The 24,856-nt window shown below is 45.7% G+C and overlaps 9 protein-coding genes across 9 annotated transcripts; 3 read left to right on the forward strand and 6 right to left on the reverse strand.

The window, feature by feature from the left end:
* Positions 1-898: 898 nt before the first annotated feature.
* Positions 899-2,299, forward strand: RhiXN_03556 (S1/P1 nuclease; the record flags this gene model as incomplete). The annotated part of the gene is made up of 8 exons (XM_043323373.1): positions 899-965; positions 1,020-1,182; positions 1,235-1,378; positions 1,428-1,525; positions 1,578-1,607; positions 1,658-1,859; positions 1,907-2,081; positions 2,135-2,299. The coding sequence occupies 8 exons, from the start codon at positions 899-901 to the stop codon at positions 2,297-2,299; spliced, it is 1,044 nt and encodes a 347-aa protein (XP_043175792.1).
* A 1,429-nt stretch (positions 2,300-3,728) lies between these two features.
* On the forward strand, positions 3,729-7,195 carry RhiXN_03557 (phospholipase; the record flags this gene model as incomplete). The annotated part of the gene is made up of 19 exons (XM_043323374.1): positions 3,729-3,783; positions 3,844-3,861; positions 3,917-4,028; positions 4,124-4,847; positions 4,902-4,915; positions 4,963-5,024; positions 5,079-5,261; positions 5,310-5,364; positions 5,414-5,513; positions 5,563-5,656; positions 5,705-5,759; positions 5,809-6,134; positions 6,197-6,236; positions 6,288-6,321; positions 6,381-6,410; positions 6,489-6,547; positions 6,625-6,672; positions 6,721-6,967; positions 7,019-7,195. 19 exons carry the CDS (start codon positions 3,729-3,731, stop codon positions 7,193-7,195), a joined length of 2,433 nt encoding a protein of 810 aa, XP_043175793.1.
* Positions 7,196-9,910: 2,715 nt separating this feature from the next.
* RhiXN_03558 (uncharacterized protein) lies at positions 9,911-11,357 on the reverse strand (the record flags this gene model as incomplete). The annotated part of the gene is made up of 6 exons (XM_043323375.1): positions 9,911-9,980; positions 10,036-10,187; positions 10,246-10,689; positions 10,744-10,833; positions 10,892-10,965; positions 11,057-11,357. 6 exons carry the CDS (start codon positions 11,355-11,357, stop codon positions 9,911-9,913), a joined length of 1,131 nt encoding a protein of 376 aa, XP_043175794.1.
* A 98-nt stretch (positions 11,358-11,455) lies between these two features.
* Positions 11,456-12,346, forward strand: RhiXN_03559 (GMC oxidoreductase; the record flags this gene model as incomplete). The annotated part of the gene is made up of 6 exons (XM_043323376.1): positions 11,456-11,631; positions 11,666-11,765; positions 11,843-11,906; positions 11,957-12,013; positions 12,070-12,174; positions 12,231-12,346. 6 exons carry the CDS (start codon positions 11,456-11,458, stop codon positions 12,344-12,346), a joined length of 618 nt encoding a protein of 205 aa, XP_043175795.1.
* Positions 12,347-13,171: 825 nt separating this feature from the next.
* On the reverse strand, positions 13,172-14,030 carry RhiXN_03560 (uncharacterized protein; the record flags this gene model as incomplete). The annotated part of the gene is made up of 4 exons (XM_043323377.1): positions 13,172-13,277; positions 13,346-13,494; positions 13,566-13,726; positions 13,805-14,030. The coding sequence occupies 4 exons, from the start codon at positions 14,028-14,030 to the stop codon at positions 13,172-13,174; spliced, it is 642 nt and encodes a 213-aa protein (XP_043175796.1).
* Positions 14,031-14,824: 794 nt separating this feature from the next.
* On the reverse strand, positions 14,825-15,609 carry RhiXN_03561 (uncharacterized protein; the record flags this gene model as incomplete). The annotated part of the gene is made up of 5 exons (XM_043323378.1): positions 14,825-14,960; positions 15,054-15,163; positions 15,214-15,285; positions 15,342-15,370; positions 15,423-15,609. The coding sequence occupies 5 exons, from the start codon at positions 15,607-15,609 to the stop codon at positions 14,825-14,827; spliced, it is 534 nt and encodes a 177-aa protein (XP_043175797.1).
* A 707-nt stretch (positions 15,610-16,316) lies between these two features.
* Positions 16,317-17,089, reverse strand: RhiXN_03562 (uncharacterized protein; the record flags this gene model as incomplete). The annotated part of the gene is made up of 4 exons (XM_043323379.1): positions 16,317-16,428; positions 16,482-16,630; positions 16,685-16,842; positions 16,897-17,089. 4 exons carry the CDS (start codon positions 17,087-17,089, stop codon positions 16,317-16,319), a joined length of 612 nt encoding a protein of 203 aa, XP_043175798.1.
* Positions 17,090-17,948: 859 nt separating this feature from the next.
* Positions 17,949-18,703, reverse strand: RhiXN_03563 (uncharacterized protein; the record flags this gene model as incomplete). The annotated part of the gene is made up of 4 exons (XM_043323380.1): positions 17,949-18,039; positions 18,106-18,254; positions 18,308-18,465; positions 18,523-18,703. The coding sequence occupies 4 exons, from the start codon at positions 18,701-18,703 to the stop codon at positions 17,949-17,951; spliced, it is 579 nt and encodes a 192-aa protein (XP_043175799.1).
* A 902-nt stretch (positions 18,704-19,605) lies between these two features.
* On the reverse strand, positions 19,606-21,709 carry RhiXN_03564 (cytochrome P450 family protein; the record flags this gene model as incomplete). The annotated part of the gene is made up of 9 exons (XM_043323381.1): positions 19,606-19,683; positions 19,738-19,837; positions 19,901-20,329; positions 20,389-20,845; positions 20,905-21,090; positions 21,148-21,259; positions 21,318-21,376; positions 21,433-21,589; positions 21,647-21,709. The coding sequence occupies 9 exons, from the start codon at positions 21,707-21,709 to the stop codon at positions 19,606-19,608; spliced, it is 1,641 nt and encodes a 546-aa protein (XP_043175800.1).
* Between the last annotated feature and the right edge of the window lie 3,147 nt (positions 21,710-24,856).

Consider the following 24,856-nt stretch of genomic DNA (forward strand, 5'->3'; position numbering starts at 1 on the left):
GGGTGAGCGGCCGAACTACGCCGTATACGGGTCGAGGTGGGGGCGGGTAGGACTCACAGAAAAAGGGGGGAAGCTGGTGAGTGAAACTGCGAGCGACAGTGAGCTCGCAGGATGTGGTAAGGAAGGAAAGTAGCTGGAGGCGCAAGCACCGAGCCATGGTATTATCAGACTGGAACAAATATAAAACATAAGTGGGAAGCGGCAGTCCATGTCCCTGCCTGGGCTGCCCAGTATAAGTTTTGCGGCCTCCACGGGTCCCGTCGCAAAACCCCACCAATTTATATATCAAAACAAAATCCGAAAAGAGAGATCATCCAAAGTTGTATACTGATTCGCATAGGAATACACTCTCTGGCCCCGAATATCAAGATAAGGCAAATCCAATCTGTAAACATTCAAACATACCAATAAATTGCACCCGAATTCTGAAGGGAGAGTGATGCCTTTACAGAACCATCACTAAAGCATGGGCACAGTAGCTCCCCTAGAAAGCCTCAGGTAGTAAAACAATTTTAATTAGCACACTTTAGAATTATTTTTGAAGGTTGAGATCCCAGATCCCATTAATCCTTATGACTGGAGACAACCGATGGATGTATAATTATGTCTGAAATGAATATGCCTAATATATCAACCGATGACAATCATGGGGAAGATACTGTAATGCATATATCCTCTGGTCCCGAATAGGCAGCGGCTTAGAATAGCCGGCCCCGGTGCTTCAAGCTCCGAGATTCTCTTCCATAGTTCTCTGACAGCGAAGCTTGGGGAGTTTCCTTAAATATCCAACCCTGGTGCCTGAACCCTTTTCTTGTGTGGACACTTGATAAAAGTACAGAGTATATAAAGCCGTGCCTTTTGGGAGGTATGTTTACCCTTCCACACGTACTGAGCTCTCATGCGTCTTTTCGCAATCATATCGACTGCTATTTTAGCAACGCCAGTATGGAGTTGGGGTAGTGAAGGTGGGTGAATAGGTTCCTGTGCCTTGCATCTCGGGGGATTTATGTCTTCGATAGGGCATAAAATCACCGCAACGATTGCACAGATTCACCTTTTACCATCCGCACGCGAAGCTGTATGCTCCATTTTAAAACAAAACTTGACCACCTGCAACCTCGCAAGTGTAGCGTCATGGCCGGACGAGATAAAAAAAGACAAGAAATTAAGTGATAAGTGGAAGTATGTCTCGCAAGCGTCTATCTCCACACGAGCTCAACTAACTATTATCTAGATGGTCTTTTGGTCTTCATTTTGTGAATGGAGTCGATGATAACCCACCCAAAGATTGTTCATTTGGTACCAAGGGTTGGACATCCCCCAATAATATTCTCACGGCTACGGTAAACATGACTCGTAACATTCAGCCTTCGTCCTCGTAGGTCATATTCACTGCGATTACTATCAATGTTTGACATGATAAACAGCGTTGATCGAGACATTTCACTACGTTTCTTGACCCATTTCCTTGGAGATATCCATCAGCCCTTCCATGGAGCTGGACTTTTTAAGGGGGCTAATAATAGTGTGTTCCGTTTGCCAATTAACTCGCTTTCCGCCCTAAATGTTTAGCATAGTACCCGTGCTTTATGGTGATAATAAAACCAGTGGGTTCGATTCATTTGCATCCTCTATTTTATCTTACTCATTGATACAGACGTGCACGCCGTATGGGACGATTTCCTAATCCTAAAACGGATCAATTTGCTCACAAATTACACAAGCCCATTGCCAACGAACCTCAATTTGACTCTTTCTCCATCGGTTCTAGCGCTTAATAGACGTATCGAATCGGCACTCACTGGCTCCAACTATGACCCCCTTGTCCGATGGATTGTATTGGAAGGAATCTACGGATGGTGGGGTATTGAGCATCAAGACTGGACCATCTGTCCGCAATACAAAGGCGGGCGTGGATTAGCCAGCTGGTCCTCGGATTTGAACCTCCATTCGAGGACCCGACTGACTTGCCTGTGTGCCCTTATTACTGGGCTACACCAACCCATGAAATGTTGTGTGGATTCATTTGGCGTCCCGATTTCAAAGGCGTGGAGGACATGAAAGACGCGGAATATACAGTGGTAAGCCTCTTTTGATCTGGGTAGAATCTAAATTCACTGCATTTGGAGCACAGCAACTCAATGGAACGGAATACACTGGCCGCATTCATGATGAAAAACTAGTCGAGAAGCAACTTGCGCTTGGCGGAATACGTTTAGCTGGAATAATAAATGAAGTTCTCGCAACTGAGGATGAAAAGCTCGAATTCGGCGTTTTACCAAGCCTCTCTGCGTCGTAGACTCTGTTACTTATCCTGTACTTTTAGTCTCAATAAATTCCACTATAAGAGTTTATCGAATTGGTTTAAAACGCAGAGGATTGTTTCCTGAGTGTGGTGGATGGGAATTTTTTGACCCTGCGAAGTGAATTTTTTCAACTATTGACCATAAAATGTATAACGGGTCAAACCCAAGGAAGCGGACTCCAAGTTGAAAAGGTAATTATAGTCACACTTAAGAGGCACTGAACCTCGGGGGTTCATTGAGATGGCTATACCCTCACCAGCGTAAAAGGTGGCTTTGTGCACAACTACAATAAACCCCCGACTAACACCTGTGTCTGGCTCCACGGAGCGATGTGGGATGTTTTCAACTTGAAGCCACTCAATTTGCCCCAACGCCGGGGGAGTCCACACTGGGCCACTACCAGATTGCAGCTCGTCTCGATTGCTTTGTTTGAACAAATTCGGCCAAGTCCCCATCGACTTCACAAATTGAGCATTATTTTTAGTACTTGTCCCTGTATCTTATCTAATACAGTATGAGTTATCTTGTCTGAGTCGGTGGAAGTACCTTATAGAGGCCGAATTGATGCGTATAAGGTGGTCAAAGTTAGTCCCGATCCGGTGGTAGCTATGTGAGGATTGAACACCTGAGTCGGGATAGCTAATTCATCTTGTGAGAACGGATGCGGTTAGAGCATATGCGCATGTACCCAGCGTGTACACCAAATTGACTGACTCCCTTTCACAATGAAAAAGTCTTGATATCAGGGCGAGAGTCATTGCTCGGATATATTTCAATTGGACGTGCGCCAAATGAATTAGTTAGTCACAGATGACGAGAAAATATACCCTCAATATTTTCGCTTAGAGTCTCAGGGTAACGTTAATCTTAAACAGAGCAAACCAGGTTCATTTGATCTGTGTGAAATTGAATCGAACGGATTTACGGCCATTTGACCATCCTGATGATGAGTTCAATAACTATTTCTAGTGGTCAAGAACCGTTGAGAGTGAGTGATTCAACAATGACGCTGCTCGAACTGAATCGTCAAACAGTATGTTTGTGACTCTGTTGTATTTGGCTCGATCTGGTTAGAGTCAGATTCGTTCGTCTATGAAAAACTAGACTTTGCTAATGTTCAAAAATCTAACAATAAAGCATTCCCTAAACTTTAGGGAGATTTGTCCTTGGCGCATAATAATTTCAGAGCCAATGATCTGAAGGTGGTTTTCGCGTGCCGGTATTTGCCAACACCGGGCGAATTTGGCCAACTGAGCCAGGCTGTGCCGGTGCAAGCGCCCAGCCGTAACGTAACGCTCTTGACGCTTTCGTACAACTGACGGCACCGCATCGGGCTGCCATCTGAGTTCGTGGTATTTAATCTCTCGGCGGTTTGTACGTACAGTACCGAACTTCACCTCCCCGTACAATCATTAATTTGAAATGTCCTTTTTAAGAATCAAGGAAGGCCTCTGGAGGACGAAAGCCGAGCTTAGAGGTGAGTCTGAGGGTCGCTCACTGTGAAGACTCGAATGAGAGTTAAATCCCACGCCACTAGGTTTCTTCAACCCCAATCGTAAGTCACTATAAGTCAATAAGCAATATTGAGACTAAACCGACCACCAAACAAGATCGGCACGATGACCCCGAAGAAATAGAACATGACCGTATCCGTGAGGAAATTCGCCAGAGCCATCGTTTCCAAAGCTTTGCAGACATACGAGATAACAACACTGTGAAATGGTGAGCTAATGTGCTCAAACTACTTTATTATGTCCCATTTATCATGGTCGGGTAGGCACATAGATGGGCATGGTAATAAAAATAATATCTACTAGTAATGTCATTTACAATTCTGATCTACGTCAACTTAGATTACTTTTGGGCATTATCAGAGATTCTGGACTCGGCCAAAGAATGCATCTTCATCCTCGATTGGTGGCTTTCTCCAGAAATGTACCTCCGCCGACCTCCCGCGACAACCAAGAATGGCGGTTGGACCGATTGTTGCATCGCAAAGCTGAGCAGGGCGTCAAGATCTACGTTATCGTATACAAAGAAGTAACTCAGACAATGACGCTATCGAGCCGGCATACCAAGAACGCCCTGAACGAGCTACACGAAAACGTTATGTGTCTGCGACATCCGGACCATATCGGTTCGGACTCGGCCGTTCAATTCTGGAGTCACCATGAGAAGTTGTCGTTGTGGACAATAAGCGGGCGTGTATTGGTGGCCTGGATGCGTGCTTTGGGCGCTGGGACACTCACAACCAGTAAGTTATTACCTAAATCGTCAACCTCGGTTTCTTACCGCCTCGGCAGCCCATTATCCGACTGTCATCCCACGGACTTTTCGAGGACCTTATTCCCTGGCCAAGACTACAATAATGCTCGGGTTCTTGATTTCCAACAAGTTGACCACTACGTCAACACCCAGATATCCTCTCTCGAAATTGGCCGTATGCCATGGCACGACGTCCACATGACATTGATCGGGCCCGTTGTACTGGACATCGTGCAGCATTTTATTGAACGATGGAATGAGGTAAAGCTTCGGAAGGTATGTCGTCCATTCAATAGATATCAAAGTGGCCTTGCTGATTGTGCACTATAGTATAAGAAGCGGCCGTATGTACTCGAAGTTGACTCAGAACCACGCTGACGAAATAATATAGGAATGTCGACTGGCTGGCATTACCTCACAACGTTGAAGCGGAGCCCGAACAACCTGTATCTCGTAGGTTTGAACCTTATCCTTGCGATCCTATTTGATCCAAGTTCTCTCCTACAGGGCATCCTCATCTCGAGCGTTGGCGCGAGATTGGAAGGCAGTTCAAACAATACTGGCAAGGCGAGGAGGGATTCCCGGAACATGGCGGTCGCACACCCTCAGGAACCTGTCGAGTACAGGTAGTGCGCAGCGTTGGCGATTGGAGCCACGGTGTGCTGACCGAGGACAGCGTCCAGCAAGCCTGTTGGTTCAGTTTAATTTTCTCCGGGGTCCACACTAATTTATAAAAAGATATCCAGCTTATTCGGGAGGCACAGCATTTCATCTACATTGAGAATCAATTCTTGTAAGTAAGCAAGACATGTGAGGCTCATATTTTTGTTGATGCTGGGCAGTATTTCAAACACGGGTAATGTCGGACCAGTGAAGAATCAAATCGCAAAGGCGTTGGTGGAACGAATTATTGAAGCTGCAAATAGTGGGAAAAAATTCAAGGTACGTCTTGCTTGAATGTGAATCGACTATTCGCTCACCTGCCTTCCAGGTTATAGTAATCATTCCCGAAGTTCCTGGGTTTGCTGGTAACATCAAAAATGAAAATGGTCTCAAAACTATCATGGCAGCACAATATCGAACCAGTACGTAAAATGTTTCATTCAAAGATATTGAGGCCAATCCTCTACTAGTTAATCGTGGCGGCCATAGCATTTATGAACAAATCCGTCGTGCAGGGTTTGAACCGTGAGTGACTATCGATCATTTCTATCGTCAGTACTTACTCAACACGCAGGCGAGATTACATTCGCTTCTACCACCTCCGCACCTATGACCGTATCAACTCGCCTGCATCGTTTATCAAGGAGATGGAACAGAACTCGGGAGTCACGTACCACGAGGCTCAAATCGCGCAGGCCCGTCTGTGGATCGGCGATGATGGCTACTGGCACCAGGAAAAGGTCAAAATTCAGGGGCCTCAACCTGACTTTGGAATGGAATTGTCTGAGACGGCAACAACGGGAAAGGATGCGCAAAAGGTAGTGGAAGAGGTCGATTTTCCTCCATCATCTCAAGTGGCCACGGCAACTGTCAAGAAGTTTGAGAGCGGAGCTACACGGGGTGATCGGGGTGTGGCGGACAGTGTTGCACAGCACACGCTGAGGGATAAGACAATTTGAAAGATGAAAAATGGTACGGAACAGAGCAGGAGGAACGTGACTCGTGAGTGTATGCATCTACGGTCCAGCAGGCCGATTTCTGAGAATCGCATAGGTATGTTTCCGAAATTTTATACGTTCATTCAAAGGTAGGCAGAAGGCTGGTCCCCCAACGTATCTAGGCTCTAACAGGCTACTTCGGATGTAGGTTATGATTATCGACGATCGCCGGGTCATCGTGCGTATATATGACCCAATGCTGTTGGCTTTGCTCATTCGAACAACAGATGGGCTCGGCCAATATCAATGATCGCAGTCAGAAAGGGATGGCGATTCCGAGATCGCGCTAGTTGTAGAAGACCAAGACGAAATAGAGTCAAGAATGAACGGTCAAAAGGCGAGTATCGTATTTTGAAGTTGGGTTACGGTACCCAACCTGTAATATGTTCTAGTTTGTGGCTACGCGATTTGCTGCCACTTGCGACGCAAACTCTTCCGAGGTCAGTACTCTTCTGCTTCAATTCTACTTAAATTGACGCATCGTTTAGAACATTTGGGTCTCATTCCGCCCAAAATTGCGACCGAGGCAAACCCACAGTCACATCGTTTATGCGTCCAGCGCCGATTCCGAACCAAAGCGAACTCGGGATCCGGGAAGATGATGCTGTCATGGATCCATTGTCAGACCAATTTCAAGACCTTTGGATCAGTACCGCACTTAAGAACCGGAAGATTCACTCAGAGTTGTTCAAGACGGTACCCACCAACGTAGTTCACAGCTGGGCAGAATACAAGGTTCGTTGGTCACACTTTATACAATTCAATCACTCACCCGGGCTTCCTCAGAACTATTTCCCAAAAGGGGTCAAGACTGGTCACTTGGCGACCGAGCTAGACCTGGATACTATCAAGTCAAAGTTATCACAGATCCATGGACATTTGGTTGAGGCCCCCTTGGAGTTTTTGATTCAACAACCAGAGCTGGTAGAAGGTGCTGATTGGCAGGGATTGAACCCTACGTAAGTGGTTTTAAATTTGAACATCGTCTACTTGCAATATCTTTCTTGCTGGTCTCTGTCCACTCGAATGATCTGTTGCTCATGCTTTCCTTGATAGGCTCCCGATATTTATTTAAGAACTGTTTGGTTCGAGGCTACGTTTTATGAGATATTGTTGTTAATAAAGCGGATGGTATGCATAAGCTGATCAAGCAATTGTTTGTGTCTTGTAATAAACCCCGGAGCATTGGCATGATGCACAGTGCGCACTATAATTGAATAATACTCCTGGCCGATGCTTCCGATGGGTTGGCGCACTTGCGCTTATACTTGTGGTCGATGTCTCTTATTCGAGGATAACCAGGAAGCTCAACTGTCTTGGAAAGGAACAAAAGTCATGAATTAGTACTCAACCTCATGAGAAGTCTTGCCACTTTATAGCAGTGAAACGTGCGTTGTGATATAAAAGCGACCAAGTAAGTATTATTTACATATGTATCAAGTGTAATTCATGATTACGCGAACAGTTTTTCACTTCATTCCCAAGTTGAGATGTGTATACCACACACCCATTTCAGTATCCAATTTAGTAATACAAGCAGGTGTCTAGCCAAGAAAGCCGATACACTCGGAAGCCATTGGAGGCGAGCTTAAATGTTTAATTTCGTTCAATCATGGATACAAAAATGGAAGAACAAGAAGAATGATGCTCAACATGATTGGCTACTACGGTGATACTTGAAACTAAGCATTGGACACGAATAATTTGGAAGTCTCGGAGAAGCGCTTGGCGAAATTCTTAGCATCTGGACTGGGATTTATAGGTATCAGTAGCGCGGTCGTATGATCTGGTTTGAGATACCTACTTCTTGGTGTAGACTCAGCCAGGGTCAAATTAACCTTACGAGAAAATACTTATATGAACTTATTCATATGGATTTCCATAGTCTGGAACTTGGAGTTGGTGGGGTTGAAACCAGACTGATTGATCGAAGATGTAAATGTGCAAGCGTTAGCCATTCCTTGCATGATATTCAGGCCGCGTCCGTGTGCAATATAATCAAATGGGACCTAGTGAGATGAAATTGCGGACATGTACGGATGCAGCGGCCTTTGTATCTGGATCAAGGGGAGAGATTTGAGAAGAGATTTGTGAGGTGACTACGATGATTAGGCTGCAAAACGTTTCCGAAGTAAGGTCAGGACTCGAGTTAGAAGGAGCATTACCACGGGGACTGACAGTGAGGCGGTCAAAGAAGCGCAAGACTAGGAGAAGTGGATAGGTAGACGTATCATGGTGATGTATATATCTCCTCTTTGTCTTTCAGCCAATGTCCCCCTAACCGTCAGGTAGCCGCTGGCCTGATTCGTGGTACTGCCAACCAGATCAGCGACCCCCTCGGGACTGTGGTCAACGGGTTGAAGAGGTACTACGCACACCATGGCACCCACAGCAATCGCAAACGGAATAATATAAAAGAATCGGTGGAAAGAAAGAATACCTGTAGAGATCGACGAAGAGTCTGATGAGCATAGTGGTATAACGTAGAGTAGTTATGTGCTCACTCGAAAATGCGTAATATTTGTAGAATTGTACACGCTTGTTAATATAAGTGATATCCGCAAAGATGAGAAGTCGAAGAATACCTTGGCCCGTCATGCTGAAGGGTCAGATTGAGCCAATACATACACCTATGTAATATGAATCTGGCAAGAAGCTCAACTTGAGCGTTCAATATAACCGGTACCATGCACTTCTGGCTATTGGAGATAGCCGAAAAATAAGGCTAACATCAAATCGTCTGATGAGCGATCGACATCTCTTCCTGAGCACAGAAGATGTGGTATTAGCTACTGATATCCATTATCGGGAGATTTGCATTAGCTACCCATTTATTACCAAATATCTCACGAATCGATAGAAGCGACCACATGGTCTTGTCAGGAGTCTCTGCCAAGGAGTCGCCAGTCGTCGAACTGGGCTGATGTCCCGAATCCAGGTCAGTGGTTTGGTTTATCAAATAACACGGCGTATACTGGCAAATGGTAGGCTCTTTTCGAAGTAGGTGGCTATGGGCGACTTTTGCCGCCCAACTGATCATATAGGTGAAAACCATGCCTGCTCGGTTCGTTGTGGGCGGTAGTGACAAACGCGGTCGATCACTGCAATTGGGAAGCTTGTGGCTGATGACAAATCATCATCCGATTGGGTGGCTTGCCGCTCGATTGGATGCGATCAATGTTCGGCATGTATTTATCCTCCGAGGCAAATGGGTATGAATTCAGTAACATCGAAATAGTACGAAACAAAAGAAGGGTTGGCCTGCAGAGCACTGACAAACTGCTGGAGTGCCCTTGGCTATCTCATTGCTTTCTGCAGCAGACCTGGTAGGCAACTTCTCAAAGACGTGGATGCTCATCACATTGGTATTAGGTCCTTTCGAGATATCATACTAAGGTTACGGGAAGCACGGTCTTTTTTTAATTACATGTAATTGAGCTCTATGCACCAAATTGCCCCCCTGTTGGATTTGCTAGATGCAGGAGATGAATTCATTTATCATCGCTTTATCATCTTTATTTTATTTTATTTTGCACCATAAGCTACAGGTTGCAATCGCGAACGAATAGAGATATAGATACAACTGATACGTTCAGCTTTGTTTAGTTATAATGATCGAACACGAGAATGACCTGTGTCGCCCGCGTGATATGGACATTAGTAATAACAGTAGTGGGATTAAGCACCAGAAGAAAACAGTTTGGCAGTGCTCGGGAAGCAGTTTCTAAGATTCATCATGGCATCCACACTGGTGTCAGAGTATGTTAACAATGCAGTCATACGATCCAATGCAAGATACTCACTCCTGTGGCACGAACTCAGTCGGATTCGATCCAGTTGCGCTAGAAAATGCTCCCAAAAAGGGACTGATATTGGTGTCCAGCATCGCGAGCTGATATTTGGAAGTATCAGGCCCAAACCGGTTGGCGGAGAGTGCGCAGGCATTGGTCATTCCCTGTACGATATTCAGTTTGTACACCATTTTACTACATTACATTATGATGAAGACATACCACGATAAGTTTACGAATGGGATTGGACGTAACACCCCTCAATGTCTGGTTAGCGGGAATGCTGTGCGAAGAGAGTTCCATGGCAGCCTTTGTCATTAGTGTGTTAAAGTCTATCATGGACAGTGGCGAAGTGGTGCCAAATCTTGAACTAGAAGATGAGTCAAGACGAATGGGGAGGGCTTGAAAGGCACTGATGAAGGCGTTCAAAAGCTTCAGAAAATCTTCAAAAAAGGCATCTGTATCGCTTTTGGCCAAACGGTTAATGAGATCTGGAATTGAGGCAAGTATAAATTTAAGAGCGTCCTCGGGCGGAGGGGAGAGAATTGGGGGAACAGCCATGGTAAGAACAGGTGGTAGTGGCACCGCGCATACTGCAGCACCCATGGCAATCGCAAATGGAATAGCATACAAGAGCCAACGAAGTGAAGCCATCTTCAGTCGGACCTACTAGGAGATTGATAAATAAACTGGTATAACCGCAGCTGGTTATATACTCACTGAGAGGCGCCCCATGACCGCAAGAACAAACACTAGTATGCTCAGTTTCCGGACAGACGAGATGGCAAGGCGATGTTCTGGAACGACATGCTGAAGAGTCGGATCAAGCCACTACATGCATCCATATGATGCGGCTTGTGAAATAAACTAAACTTAAGATGAAGAGTACTCGCGACCATGCGCTCCCGGGTGCCGAGCAAGCCACAAATGAAGCACGGCCTGCTGTCTCATATAGTCTTAGATAAATCCTAACAATATTTACCCACAGTAATGAAGATAGACTTAGGATAAGACTGTAATCAACTTGTCCAACCAGTAATCGGTATCGTCTTCCGAGCATAGAAGACGCGGAATTTGCCACTAATGGCCAGCATCCGGACATTTGCATTAGCCACCCATCGATTGCCGGAGTTCTTGCCGATTAATAGAAGGGTAATACCAGTATAAAGATCCACGATTTCCAAAGGTCTTGTATCGGCAGAGTGATCTTCTCTAAGCCATTTGGATGATTTCCGCTTCTCGCTACCTTTCAGCTCGATATTGGGATCCGGCAGCATTTTGAAGATTTCGCTGATAATAGGTTTCTTCTCCTCACTTAAAATGTATTTTATCATGTTGTGAAACTTCCCTAGCTTGGTTGTTGCAGTTTTTCGTGGCCGAAAGAGTAACTCTGTGGAATCGTCCTGACCCAGAGCAAACTTACGAGTACAATATGAGGAAAATTGATGCAATATACGCTGATAGCATTCGAGCGCAGGATCCCAAACTTGGCAAGAATGAGTTTTGCTGGGGAGCGCTCAGGAGCAATATAGTGCACTCCCCAAGCTCAGCCGAGCTTCCAGAGCCCCACCGCACGATTGGCCAGCTGACATCTAATCCCAAAGGGGTGTCTGTAATACACAGGCTATCCTGAAAATGGTAGCTCCGAAGGTGATTTATTGGCCAGTGGGGCTCTCGGAGCTTGGCAAGCTTTACCTGGAACCAAGGCTGGTGTCCCACTTAGGAAAGAATCCGAGTGGAAGGTATTTGAAATGATTGGGCCACAAAACCCTTCCCAGACCAACCGTTCTCTCACCTGATTAGTAGACCATGGCTCCAGACAAGGGGCGATATAGATGCGCTGATTGCTGCCGCTAATGATGTAATTGCATCATATAAGAATGGTATGTGATCTGGTTACATTGATAAGTAAAGAACTCAACTCGTACAATAGTCTCGAACTTGATGTTGGCCTATCCAAACCTAACCAGTACCACAATTGAAAACCATGGTGAGTTGATCTGCCTTGTGGCGATATAAACCATAACATTGACCCGATGCATCAAGTGGCAAGCACGGTAGCCGGTTCGAATCACTGGGTAGGATCTACTCGTTTAGGAACAAATTCCTCTACATCGGTTGTTGACCCCAATCTGAAAGTATGGAACACCGGTAAGCATTTTTCCCGTTGCACAAGTGACGCTTCGTCTTAATTACACCAATCATAGAAAACCTGTATGTCCTTGACGCTGGAAGTATGCCAAGTCTCCCAGCAGGGAACCCCATTGGCGCAATTCTGACAATGGCTGAAATGGCTTCCGATAAACTTCTGGCACTGAATTAACTTGGGACTTTATATATAAGTTACCACCAGTGCCCACGCATCTTGTCGCATGCGCCGCTGCATGTTATTTTGTTACTTCACGCAATACATCTCTGATGTTGATATCCTCTCATAAATCAATGTTAGTTGTGTAGGCATCGTATATTGAAGTTATGGAAGGGAGAATACACGCATACACATAGAAAGCTTTGGAGTAGAAAAGATAAATCAAACAGGGAACAAGTCAAAAAGTAGCAAAGACAGATAAAGGTAAGAGGATGAGATATCAGATACAACCGAGATGAGAAAACCCGTATCTATATACCTTTACAGGCGCAAATATAGCCGAAACATAGAACGAGCGCCTATGTATTGTCGCTTGACTCGATTACATGTTAGTTTCAGTAAGTTCCGGTGACGTTGTGTGTCTATGACCACCACCATATATGAGATTTCCATAGGATAAATTCAGACGATGAGCAAGAGATGGTACGTAGCCCGCAGAACCGCACGACCCCATTCTGAAGACGACCTCAGGGCGTGTGTATACACCCGCATATATGGTCAACTATTGGAAACGAGAGGTCGTATGCCTAGCCTCAGTTGAGAAATATGAACACAACATGCGAGCCCAACATGAACCCGAGAGAAACCCAAGATTCAAACGGAGTATGCGAATAATTCAAATTTAATTCTTCGCCTCACCCTCAGGTAAACCATTTCTCCTTACGATGGTTGGTTCAAGGACCCGTGATGATTGAGAAGCAATTAATCAATATTGTATGAATTTAGCACACACTATAAAAATGATAAAATATCCCCAAATAAAGTCCCCCTCGCGCCAAGTTAAGCACCAATCACGATCCCGACGGCAGCGCGAATCAGAACCAACATATCATGGCAGAGAATAAGTTTAGCCTCGGCAAGCGCTCTCATATCAGCCTCCACCAACCTACAAAAACCACAAATAACATTCAGTCCCAAACGTACAACGCCGCTGCAATTCAACGATAGACTCACAGTTTGGCAAGGATCACAAGGAAGCCATCCATACATCCATCAAGCCCACGAAGCAAAACTTTCAAACTCGCGTCAAGTTTGGCGAAAACCTCGAAGAACACTTGGATTCCAAACTTGACACTGAGTGAACCGCAGATTTTAATAATAGCCTGTGGATACAAAATACATTCGCAACACGATCAAAAACGTATACTCGATCGGAAGATTAAATCAGACGAACCTTGATGATAACGAGAACGTGTCCGGCGATCGAAGCTTTTAACTGAGCGTCGATGTTCAGGGTTTTCAATTCGGCGATCGTACTCGAGCAGAGCTCGATATCGGCGATCAGGCGGTCTACCTCGGCTTGGGCTTGGACGTGAGCGCCGATTTGGATGTTACCTGTCATAGCAAACCCACCCGACGAGTTGAATTTTTCTTATTAGAGATATATATGAAAGGGGGGGGGGTAGAGCTTACTGATCACATCAGCACGAGCAACAACCTTGGCTTTGAGATCGACTACGGCACCCAGCAAGACCTTTATATTTCCTGCACCCTCATGGTGTCCACGCACCGAAAGTGCATGCGCCGTTCCAGGTTTTTGACCATGCATCACAGGTGTAGGCCTAGGAAGCGCGCAAACCAACCAGCTCAAAGAGAGAACGAAAAAGATGACGCTGGTGAGGCGGGTAAACGCGAGCATGACCACCAAAAGGAATGTAAATATCGAAAGAATGGGTGGGGGGAATGAATGAGGGCTTAGAGTCAAGGGAGATATTGTCATATGTTCATAGTGAAACTGATTTAGAATGCCAAGAAACGGTCTTTTCGGTGAGGGTGCGGGGAACGAAAAGAAAAGAAATGTAGGGAATACGAAAATCAGGGACAAAACTATTAGGGTGCGCGACGCGCCGTGACCGTCACGTGACCGTGTGGTCCTCGATGGAGCCGCGATACTTTCACCCCTGTCCAATAGGGATTCCACATATATTCATGTACCAGTGATTCCACCCTGCACGATCGTCTCCTGCCGCGCTGATAGGTCTCCGTGAAGGCGAGGCACCTGACAAGAACGATGATAGATGTTCATAGTCTGAACAAACAGAGTGTAGTTACGGATCAACGAGGCCGCCTTAATTTAGCGAAAACGGATCACGTTACCGGACCTCGGTTGTATCTCGATCAACAAAGTTGTGATCTCAAGATATCACGATTACAGACAAACAAAGCTATCAAGCGCCTCCATTAATACGCAAAGAATGGAGGAGTAAACGCTGTACTGTGTGTATAGAGACAGTAATTCAGCCTTCGCATTGAGTATGACATCAATGCTTATGAGTATTAGTCAGACTCGATTACTTGGACGTCTTACAATCCCCCAGATTTAAAGAGTCAAACAACGCCGATAATGTGAAGCAGAAAAAATTTATAGAATTATACGTAGATGTACGTATACAAACATCATCACCATGCTCGACGCAACTATATAAGAACCATTTAGAGAGCAACACCTACACCAGCACCAACTACGGCCTTGACACCAGTAACAATAGAGACTTTGATAAGACCACAAGTTTGAGCGATCAAGTAAAGGTTAAGGTTGAGGAGGACGTTGACGTCAATGTCAACCACGCTAGAAAGACTAGGCATTAGAATAGAGTGAAAAGAAATAATAAAGCAGAGCTCACAGCTTGATGACCAGAGCAAGAACACCAGACACGCAGACATCAAGGGAGAGAGAAGAACCTTGACTACTGCATCGAGTTGAACACAAAGGGCAAGAGCGACAGAGGCACCGAGCTTGGCAACGAGCACAGCAGAGATTTTGACAATAAGCTAGTAGATAATGTTAGCGTAGCTCTAAAAGTTAGGATGAGCTAGCTCACCTTGACAATGATGGCAAGTTCGGCGGCAATCTTGGCTTTGATATCAGCCGAGACGTTGGCGCCGACGGTAACCTTGGGGCAAGGGCAACGACAACTTGGACATCTGCTACTACCTTGTTGATCAACACGGTGGCTTCGACAAGGCCATTGACATTGGCTACAACACAAATGAGCAATCGGTCGAAGATAAAACAAACGATTGCACATACCACAAGCATCGACGTGAGCTTGGATCTTAGCCTTGACATCCACACACGCGTCGAGCATAACAGAGGCATCGACATTGACATCGCGAACGGCGAGTCCTTGGGAGCTGCTGGTGGGAGCAGCACAGGCCAAGAAGCCAAGGGAAAGAACAAAGAAGAGAATGCTGGTGAGGCGGCTGAATGCGAGCATGGTGATAATGAGAGTGAGTGTAGAGAAAGAACGACTAGAGAGATTTTTGCTCTTTCCTCTCAGTCCCGCGTCTTGTTATATACTCCCTGCATCGTGTTTTACGCCCGCGCCGAGTCACCGAATCTGAGTTCTGGGCCCGGGACTAGCGCGTCTTGGTCGTGGATGAGAAAAGAAAGAAGCAGCGACAATTTGCAATTTAGGCTGATCGAGGAACCTGATCAAGGGTGCCCAGCTTGTTTTAGCTTTCGAGACGTCTCGGCTGTAATACATTGGCGATTAATTTGAACACATTTCTGAGTAAAAATGACTGATATGGACATAGGTGGGGGAGGTTCGACGCCTGCGCCACATTCCCGACATGCAGGGTGAGATTGAGCCAAGGCATCAGATACTTAGATAACCGAGTCAAAGGACTTATACATATTATTTATACTCGTAGGCAACTGAACGAGTTCACATATTCATACATTGCAACTTGATAGCAGCATATTTGCTTAACTTTATCAACGTTCAAAAATGATGTAAAATGATTCGTAGATCAATCAAGATTAAGGAACACCTTATGCCGTTCAGACCAATGCTGAGAGTATAGTAATTATGATTAACACACACACGTTACATGTATGAGAGTGTAATGAACATGACATCTTTCTAGCTCTATCTATTGCCCAAATATAGATCAAGCGAACCCGAACATATCACTTCGCTTAGAGGCCAACAGCTGCGCCGACATTGGCGGTAACACCGAGACTAGCAAAAATGCTGGCGCAAAGACGGAGGCCAACATCAGCGAACAAGCCGACTGAAACCGAGGTAATTCTACAGATAATCGTTAGGAAAACTAAAAGTCAACTACCAAGTTGGATACTCACGCTTTAACAACCAAAACAATGATACCGTCAATGCAAATGTTCAGGGAAACCAACAAAGCTTTGATGCAGACATCGACCTCGGCAACAACGGTGGCAACAACTGCAACACCGAACTTGAGGGAGATCTGAAGGCAGACCTTCAAAAAGAGCTATAAAAGTGGTTAAACACGATAACTATTTCTTGACAATAGGAAATAGCTCACAGTGATAATAGCAGCAACGGTTGCGACTATATCTGCCTTGGCACGAGCATCGATGTCCGCAACAACTCCAATGCTGAGGAGCTCTTCGGTGCACAGCTTGATAGCGTCAACACAGACGCGCAGAGCAGCCTGTACCTCTGCAATGGAGGTGAGGTCGACTACGAAGTGACATGGTTAGAAAGCATCAAGGTAAACGTATAAACGTTACTCACGGCATGCATTGAGCTTGGCAACAATGTCAAGCTCCACGATGAGCTTGTTCAACGCGCAAGAAACAGCATCTTTCGATGCAAGCACCCCAATGGTAATATCCCCGAGGACACCAAGACCAATAGGAGCTGCGCGAGCCAACAGTCCCAGAGACAGGAAAACAGCGGCAGCACCAGCAATGCGAAGGAGAGACATGGTTATCAAAGAAATAAAAGAGTGAGAGTGGGTGCTGGAGGGCAAGAGAAGAGCGAACTAGAGTGCAGAAAGCAGACGAGACGATGGAGGCTGACGACCTTGCACGCTCTGTTTTTATAATCCGTATCCACGCGGACCACCAAAACCTGCCGAGACCAGCCTATGGGTTTTTTTTTCGCCATCCCCAGTGTGCCATGCCTAAGGGTAACATCGCCTGAGCCCTTCTGCCATGATGAAACCTTGAGTCTTTGCTCGATCCTGACTTTCTTTTCGTCTCGTGCGCTTCTCTTTTCATTTCGGGCTTCGAAAGCGCCACCAATTATAGAGAAAGCTCTTAAATTGGCAATTATCCGTAGTTCGGGATCTGCATGATCACGGGGCTCACGTGGGGTACGTCAACAAGCTATATACTTCTCGGGTGCAATTGAGTAAAGCGCATGCAAAGATTTTATTTTTGGGGGCGAACCTGTGGGCGAGGGGGGGGAAGACCGTAGGTAGCCCAAAAAAAACGCCACTTGTAAGATTGTGTCCCCATTCTTTTTGGTTTATGTATGCCATCGATGTGTAAAAGGTATCACGACTTTTCGAACACGAAGCTGCTTCTCATGTACCTGATGTACTTTGACTATACTTTTTTTCCTTCATTTTTTCCTTGTTAGTTTTGTTCAGGCTGTTCAGAGCGAGAGCAAAGTTGACTGGGAAAACACGAGTGATCTTTTCGCGTTTCGATGGTTTGAAGCCATTAAATTAAGTCATTAATTACACACACATACATGTATGCAGAATGTTCTAAATGGCTATCTATCACATTTCTCTTCTATGTTTCCACCAAAATACTCCTCAAGATAGTGAGGAGGGCTTATGCGACAGTAGCAGACACCTTGGAGAAGAGAGCGAGGCACAAGTCAAGCTTGACTTGGGCACAGAGGGTCACAATAATGGTAGCGAGGCTAATAATAATAATAATAATAAAAAAGATTAGTAAATGAACGAGTGCCGCAGAAAGTAAAACTTACGCCTGAACAACGAGAACCAAAATACCGTCGACGCAGATGTTGAGAGCAATCAAGAGAGCACGGATAGCGACATCAATCTGAGCACAGATGTGTACAGTTGCAGCAATACCGAACTTCAGGCAGACTTGAACAAGAACTTGTACAAGTAGCTAAAGTGAAGGAATAAGAAACTTGAATAAAGCTGGACTATTCGCTCACTTACCGTAATGATGCTGGCGACGCAGGCAACCAGGCTCAGCTTGGCATTTGCATCGATCACAACTCCCGCACCAAGCTTAACAAGATCATCGGTGCAACCTTTGAACAAGGTAATTAGAGCAACGACGGCCACCTCAAGTTCTTCAATAGAGCCGCAAACCACTAACACGAGAGTAAGAACGAACTCAATTGGCAGGAGCAGTCTTGATAAAGACTTACAGAGCGCTTTAATTTTAGCATCGAGGCCGAGGTCGATAATCATCTTCTTGAATGAGCATGACACCGCATCGGTGCCTACTGCGACCTTGAGGTTGGCATAAACCAATGGCAGAGCACTGACAAAGAGTCCAAGGGAGAGGACAAGAGCGGTAGCACCGGCGAAACGAATGAAGGAGCTCATGATGGAATTGGGGTTGGTAATGAGGGAAGGCGATGCTAAGTGTCCTTGGGAAGTGGGAGATGGGAGACAAGCAGACGATAAGAAAAATTCGCAATCCAAGGCCATCCTTTATGGACTTTCAGCTTTCGTTCAACCAAGGCATTGCTTCGCTTTCGGCAGTCCGCTCCCGCACAATCCCTTCCACTGCCAAGATGAAATCTGCAGCTTCCAAAACAGCCCCAGCCTCCTTTAGGCTGATGTTTGGCTCTTTTCATTTCATTTCCATGATAACTTGTAGCTACCCCGCTTGCTGTCGATCATTGCTCTCATTTTAGAACGATCGTCGCGTTTCATCAAAGTGCTGCTTTCAATTGACGTCAAGACATGATCGACGATTTCATTCAATCCTTTTAGTACCCTGATAATTTGACATGAAGAGGCGCTGGTCGTACTTGGCAAAGATCGGCAACCTTGGCCGGGCTCGGTTACTGGGACCGCCTTAGTATTACTCGCGCATTTGAATACTGAGTATGGGCCATTCCTGAAGCCTATGTAACTGCAACGTGCCTCCACGTAATTTATCTCGAGGAAATGTATACTGAGAAGCTTAAGGGGCTGAGGGGTATGTCACTGACTGCTATGGCACAACCGGAGTGATAAAACCACAAGATCGCCTGCCCGTTGTTGCATCCATTGACGGGGTGAATTCAATCTTATGCTGAGAAAATAACTTAAGTAACTCGTGGATAATCTCTACGTATACGAGGCCCAGGAAATCTATATCGGGTGGAAATTATATACATATAAGTATCCGTATGAACTAAAAAGCGTATGTATGTAACCAACTTATCCTAAAATTCGTTCTATGAGCAGATATCAGTCACCGTATGAGCTATTTAATCAGTGCTATCCTACTGCGCTTTCTACAGGGTCAGGACCCGCCGCTTGATGGCGACCTCACAATGAGTTGCATCCCTAACAAAGCCTTCGGTTGTTTGGAACTAGACGGTATTTTTCAGCGATTTTTGGTAAAGCGGATTGGCCAGGGAATATACCTTGGTGGTAGGGCTGGCAAGTTCGATGTCATACCGACGGAAGAAAGTAGAAGAAACCAACAGAAGGTTAAGGTTTGCTAGATTACGACCGACGCAACCTCTGCAGAAACACAAAGATAGCGTTATTAGATTCCCGCTAAGTTTGTCAAAAATAGTAGCCTACCGAGGTCCACTCGAAAACGCAGCAAAGTACTTGTTCAAGGACGATGCCCCTTCCTCTAACCACCGCTCCGGCCTGTACATCTCCGCATCGGGACCCCATACGCTTGACCTGTTGGTGCAGTACGATGGTACACTGACGACACTCCCTGCGTTGAACGTTTGACCGGCGACGGTCAGGGTCTTGCCTTCCGGGACGACTCGTGGGAGTCCGGATCCTACTGTAGAGTAAAGTCGCAGAGTTTCCTTTATGCATGCATTAAGGTATGGTAGGTTCTTGACCTGTTCGAAGCTGGGGATCACGCAGCCGAACTTGTTTTCTTCAAGATCGTTCGCCTCTGCCAAGTCCATGTCGATTGAGTCGAGCTCTTGCTGAAGCTTCTTCTTGATTTCGGGGTTCGAGGCTATATAGTAGGACAGGGCACTGAGAGAGCTATGCGCAGATTGGGTGAGATTAGACTAAGCGGGAATGTAATGGGTTCTGTAACTGACTTTGCCGTCGTATCGCTTCCTGCGGCAAGTGTGACCGCGGCTTCGGCATCGATTTCTGCTCTCTCCAGTGGAGATCCGTCGGCATTTTTAACTTCGAACAACTTGTCTAACAAGTCCACCCCTCGCTTGTTCTCTCCCTCTTCTTCGTTCTCTTTTCTTCTAATGCTTGCTTCGACAGCTGCTTGAGTGGAACTTCCAAAGTTTTCAAAAGCAATTAGTTTGGAAAGATGCCAGGGAGCATAGGGAAGCAACTTCTGTGCCCAGGAAGGGTACGATCCCAGAGTCATTCCCCCCTGACCTGACACCGCTACCAGACGAATAGGGGTCACCCCTTTGATGTTCTTCTTGGAGGTTAGGGATAGCAGAGTAGGAGTTGAGTCCTTCTGTGCCTCAACCATCCCAAAAGGAACTCCAAGAGCCAAGTCGCTGATGAGATCAAAAGTAAGGTAGGCAAATTCTGTTGAACGCATGTATCAATGGCATGATCTCAACGGGATGTGATTACATGATACTCACGCGGGCAGCTGTTAAGAACGGCTCGACCGTCCTTGGCAGTCCAGTTAAAGCCAGACGTACCGATCGTTGCCTCGTGGCACCGCATATCCAGCTGATCACAAAATCGCTGGATATGTACCCTGACGCGAGGCTCAAATGCAACAACGTTCTGGGGACTGAAGATGTTCGCGATACGCTTGCGTTTCACTGGTGGTAGATAATTGTTAGATGGTGGGGAAATGTAATCATTTGAGCATCGCCTACTGGTATGGATAGCCTTATCACGAATGTCAAATATGTTCCTATCACCATTATTATTAACAAAAGCGTCGTAAAACTCAGATTTGAGTAGGCCGTTCGAGTGCCCGTACACTTCCTGTTGAGTGATGGTTTATATGTTTTATGCATGTAATAAAGTTGAGTGTGCGACATACCTCCAGAGCATCGGGGTCGGAAATGCTGATGTGATTGGGTCCCACTCTCACAAACCTCCCTACAGTCCAACTTTAATCTCTCGTGAGTTGGACATGGTTATATAACTCCACTCACCGTATTTCTCATGGATTTGGAGAAGGTTCTGGTAGTGACGGCCAGAGCTGGCGCTTCTTGCCAGCCATGAGCCACTAAGAGATGCGAGCCACGGGCCGGAGAACCGACGTCGGTAGTCATGGGGGTCTAGCAGGTAGGGAGCAACATAGTATATCATCTATGCGTGTATGTGAGAATGGGAAAGTATTGTATTGAACAAACAATGGATACGTACCAGAAGGGCTGCAGCAGCAGCGCAGTAGTAAGCATTGGAGTGTTGAGTGGTCTCGGCGAACATGATTGTGTGTGTGTGTGAGTTGCAATCATGGCCTGGTGTGTTCTTTTAACCTCCTCTGATCTTAGTTCAATCCAACAAAAAAACTCGGATCGGCCTCCCAGCTGTGTCATACGTGTGTGTTTCCCACTCGTGAGCTTGCGTAAATCTGCTTGATGCAGTAACAGCAGGATGTCACCGAAAGGATACATTTGATATTAAATTATCGGCCTACCGCGACTGGCAGAGGTATGTCGCGCTCGATGTGTCAAATAGTGTGTAGCGCGTGAAGCAAGGTTAGCAAAAGGTTCGCATCAAGGTTCAGTCAAATATCCACCGGTATTTTTAGCATGGTGAATTGAAATTGATCTGTGTACCTTATCTCGATTTGATGACTGACTTGGGTGAATAATTTGCTAGTAGTTTGCTGCACTCGCATCTAGGACTTTCATTTAATGATTTATACCCCTTGAGGACTGAGAATTTGTTCCTAATTACGTCCGAAAGTTCTTGGTCGGGGCAATGATCCACCTTGGTATCTTAAGCTGCACCCGCCTTAGATGTTATTTTCCTAGCGACACGAAAAGCACCTGGATCTTTTGATGGCATTCCCACTCATCTTACCCATATCAAGACAACTAACACTGTGGTGTGATAAGATCCTGAAAATCAGTACATCAGTAAAAGATTCCTTTTTTCAGTGGGATATGGCCTGAAAACTACAATGTTAGTATGCCTCCCTCAGCATGAATCAGACTATGGAAGAATTGATACCTAAAATCAGTATGTATTGATCTTGATTTCAGCTCAATTCTCACTTAAACACACGCACTGATTTTCAGCATTATAACCTTGTACAGTGTAAACGCGGCTTCATTTCAAGACAACTAAACGCGGCTTCATTTCTCCAAGCCCCAGCAAGGAATTTCATCTTTGGTGCCAACCTCGGGGGCGTACCAACTTAACAGCCAGAAGAATAGTCCAAGAAAACTAATCTACATTCACCGCATCAAGGAAGAGCTGATTACATGCGCCAAAAGAATTTGCCGATAATCAAATACCTATGTCATCTGCGTGTGAAGCTACCCGCCTCAAACGTAACGAACATATGGTAATACATCTATCAAAATCTTGGGTAGACACGTCTCCTGTATTGCGTCTACGCAGACATCTAGTTCTTGGCTGGTCAATTTAGCGCGTTGGTTTCTTACCTCTCCTTCACAAAAACATTACACTGCTTCGAACAAGATATGTTTGAAAGTTATTGCATGAATGCGGGCGGACATGTATGGTCGCAAAAGAGTTGAAATAGGCCCGCTCGACGCCAGTTTCGAATATGGGCGGGTGATAAAACGAGTGCGGCGCCAAATCAGCTCACATGCTTACGAGATTATGGCTCGAACACAATGACCATTAGCTACACAGTTGCCCTGCCCGCCTATGGTCACTCAATTCCCCTCTCAGCTTGACACATTAACTCAGTGATACTGTACCCCACGCATTTTGAAATCACTCGCGATTGGCATCCATTTAAACCAGCTCAATCAGCCCATCCAACCGCTTGGGCACGCAAACCATGAATTAACCTTTCATAGTCCACTACATGAAGAGAAGAATGCATATAGAGCGTAGCAATAACTCTTACAAGTAAATGGATCGTAGTTAAGAAATAAAGCAAAAACGAAAAACGAAACTGAGGCCGAACTTGACCGATTCGAGTCGAGCGAATGCATAGTCTATGGGCCGGTTGGTGTTCACTCAAAGCCAGAAAAGAAGGTCAAGATGAGTAGAGCTTGAGTATAGACGCATTTTCAATCAGCTATTGAAAGCGTCGGTATAGGGATGGCTAGTGGAAGAGGCTTTGGGGCACATACGATTCATAAATTAGTTCCGCGCTAATCACGTGGATTCATATTTAAAGAGCTACAAGCTCACGTGGATGACAGTTCCCCATTGCACAGCCACAGCGTTCAACAACGGCCCCGCCCAGGCTCATTCAGTGACATCCACCTGCCACAATCATTCTGTATGTTGAGTTAATTCCGCGCGAAGGACACTGATATCTTACTATTCTGTTGCTTCTCAGCTCATTTTTTCTACTTGTACCTGAACTATAATCATGGCAACCTTTTTGTTTTACGGAATAGCCAATGTCGCTGTTGGGTTTGCATTGATGTTCAAACCCACTGTTATATACCAAAGCCCCTTCACACGCTTCGTGCACAACAGGACAGGATTAGTAAGACCAGGCCAACTTTGATTGTTATCACCGGTTATTCTGATTGAGTTATGATAATTCGCACGTTATTGTGTGATGATAGCACTTGACGGATGTGAACAGTGCGCCAGGCTTTAATAATGCTATTGCTTGTATGACTATTGCCGTTGGTGCGGGGTCTATTCGGGCGGGCCTAACTAATTCACGTGGGGCGCAGTCGTGCATCAGTGCGTCATTTTCTAGTCACTCATGTTACCCGCACTATTGACTTCTTCACTACATTGGTAGCCCTATTCAGTATGGTGTGGGCCGTCATGACCTTCGCTTCTTGTATAGTCAACCCACAGGTTGCCTCGGCCACACATGCTTTGACCTCCTTCAATCATTTAGTCTTATCCACTGTGTTGCTATGGAGTGCTGGTTTCTCTGTCCCCGAATTAGTAGGGTTGGGACAACACACGAGTGCTAATAGAAGCCCGAGACCTCGACAAAGTGTTGGTGGGCGACGATAGGTATTTATGTCTTGATGTGTCACCTTAGGTAATGCATTTATTCCCTTACGAAAATCGCGCTTTCCGTAGCCAATGGGGACTTGGGGGGATATAGGCAAATGGGTGTTAAAGATGTGCTCTGAGATATAAATTATTGTTGTAATTCCGGATTCCTTCCATAATTAGTGTTTGTCTGCTCGTAATCTTTGCTCTAAATCATGAATTAGCAGAACTCGAAGTAGCAAGTAAAATATTTCGGTATCGCTTTCATACCCATCACTATGCTCGCGGCCGGCTTGGTGGGGTCGCATATGGCTCCGGAGGCTGGAGTTGCGTTTGGCGCGGAGTGCACGTACAGCTCAGCGCCTAGTTTACTATAATTAGAAGGATATATATCTGGCTGAACCCATGGTCTGAATAGGTAAAAACCAACTTGGCTTTCCAGTGACGGACAATCATAGG

This window comes from Rhizoctonia solani, chromosome 1 (genome assembly GCF_016906535.1).
Source record: "Rhizoctonia solani chromosome 1, complete sequence".
NCBI classification, from domain to species: Eukaryota; Fungi; Basidiomycota; class Agaricomycetes; order Cantharellales; family Ceratobasidiaceae; genus Rhizoctonia; species Rhizoctonia solani.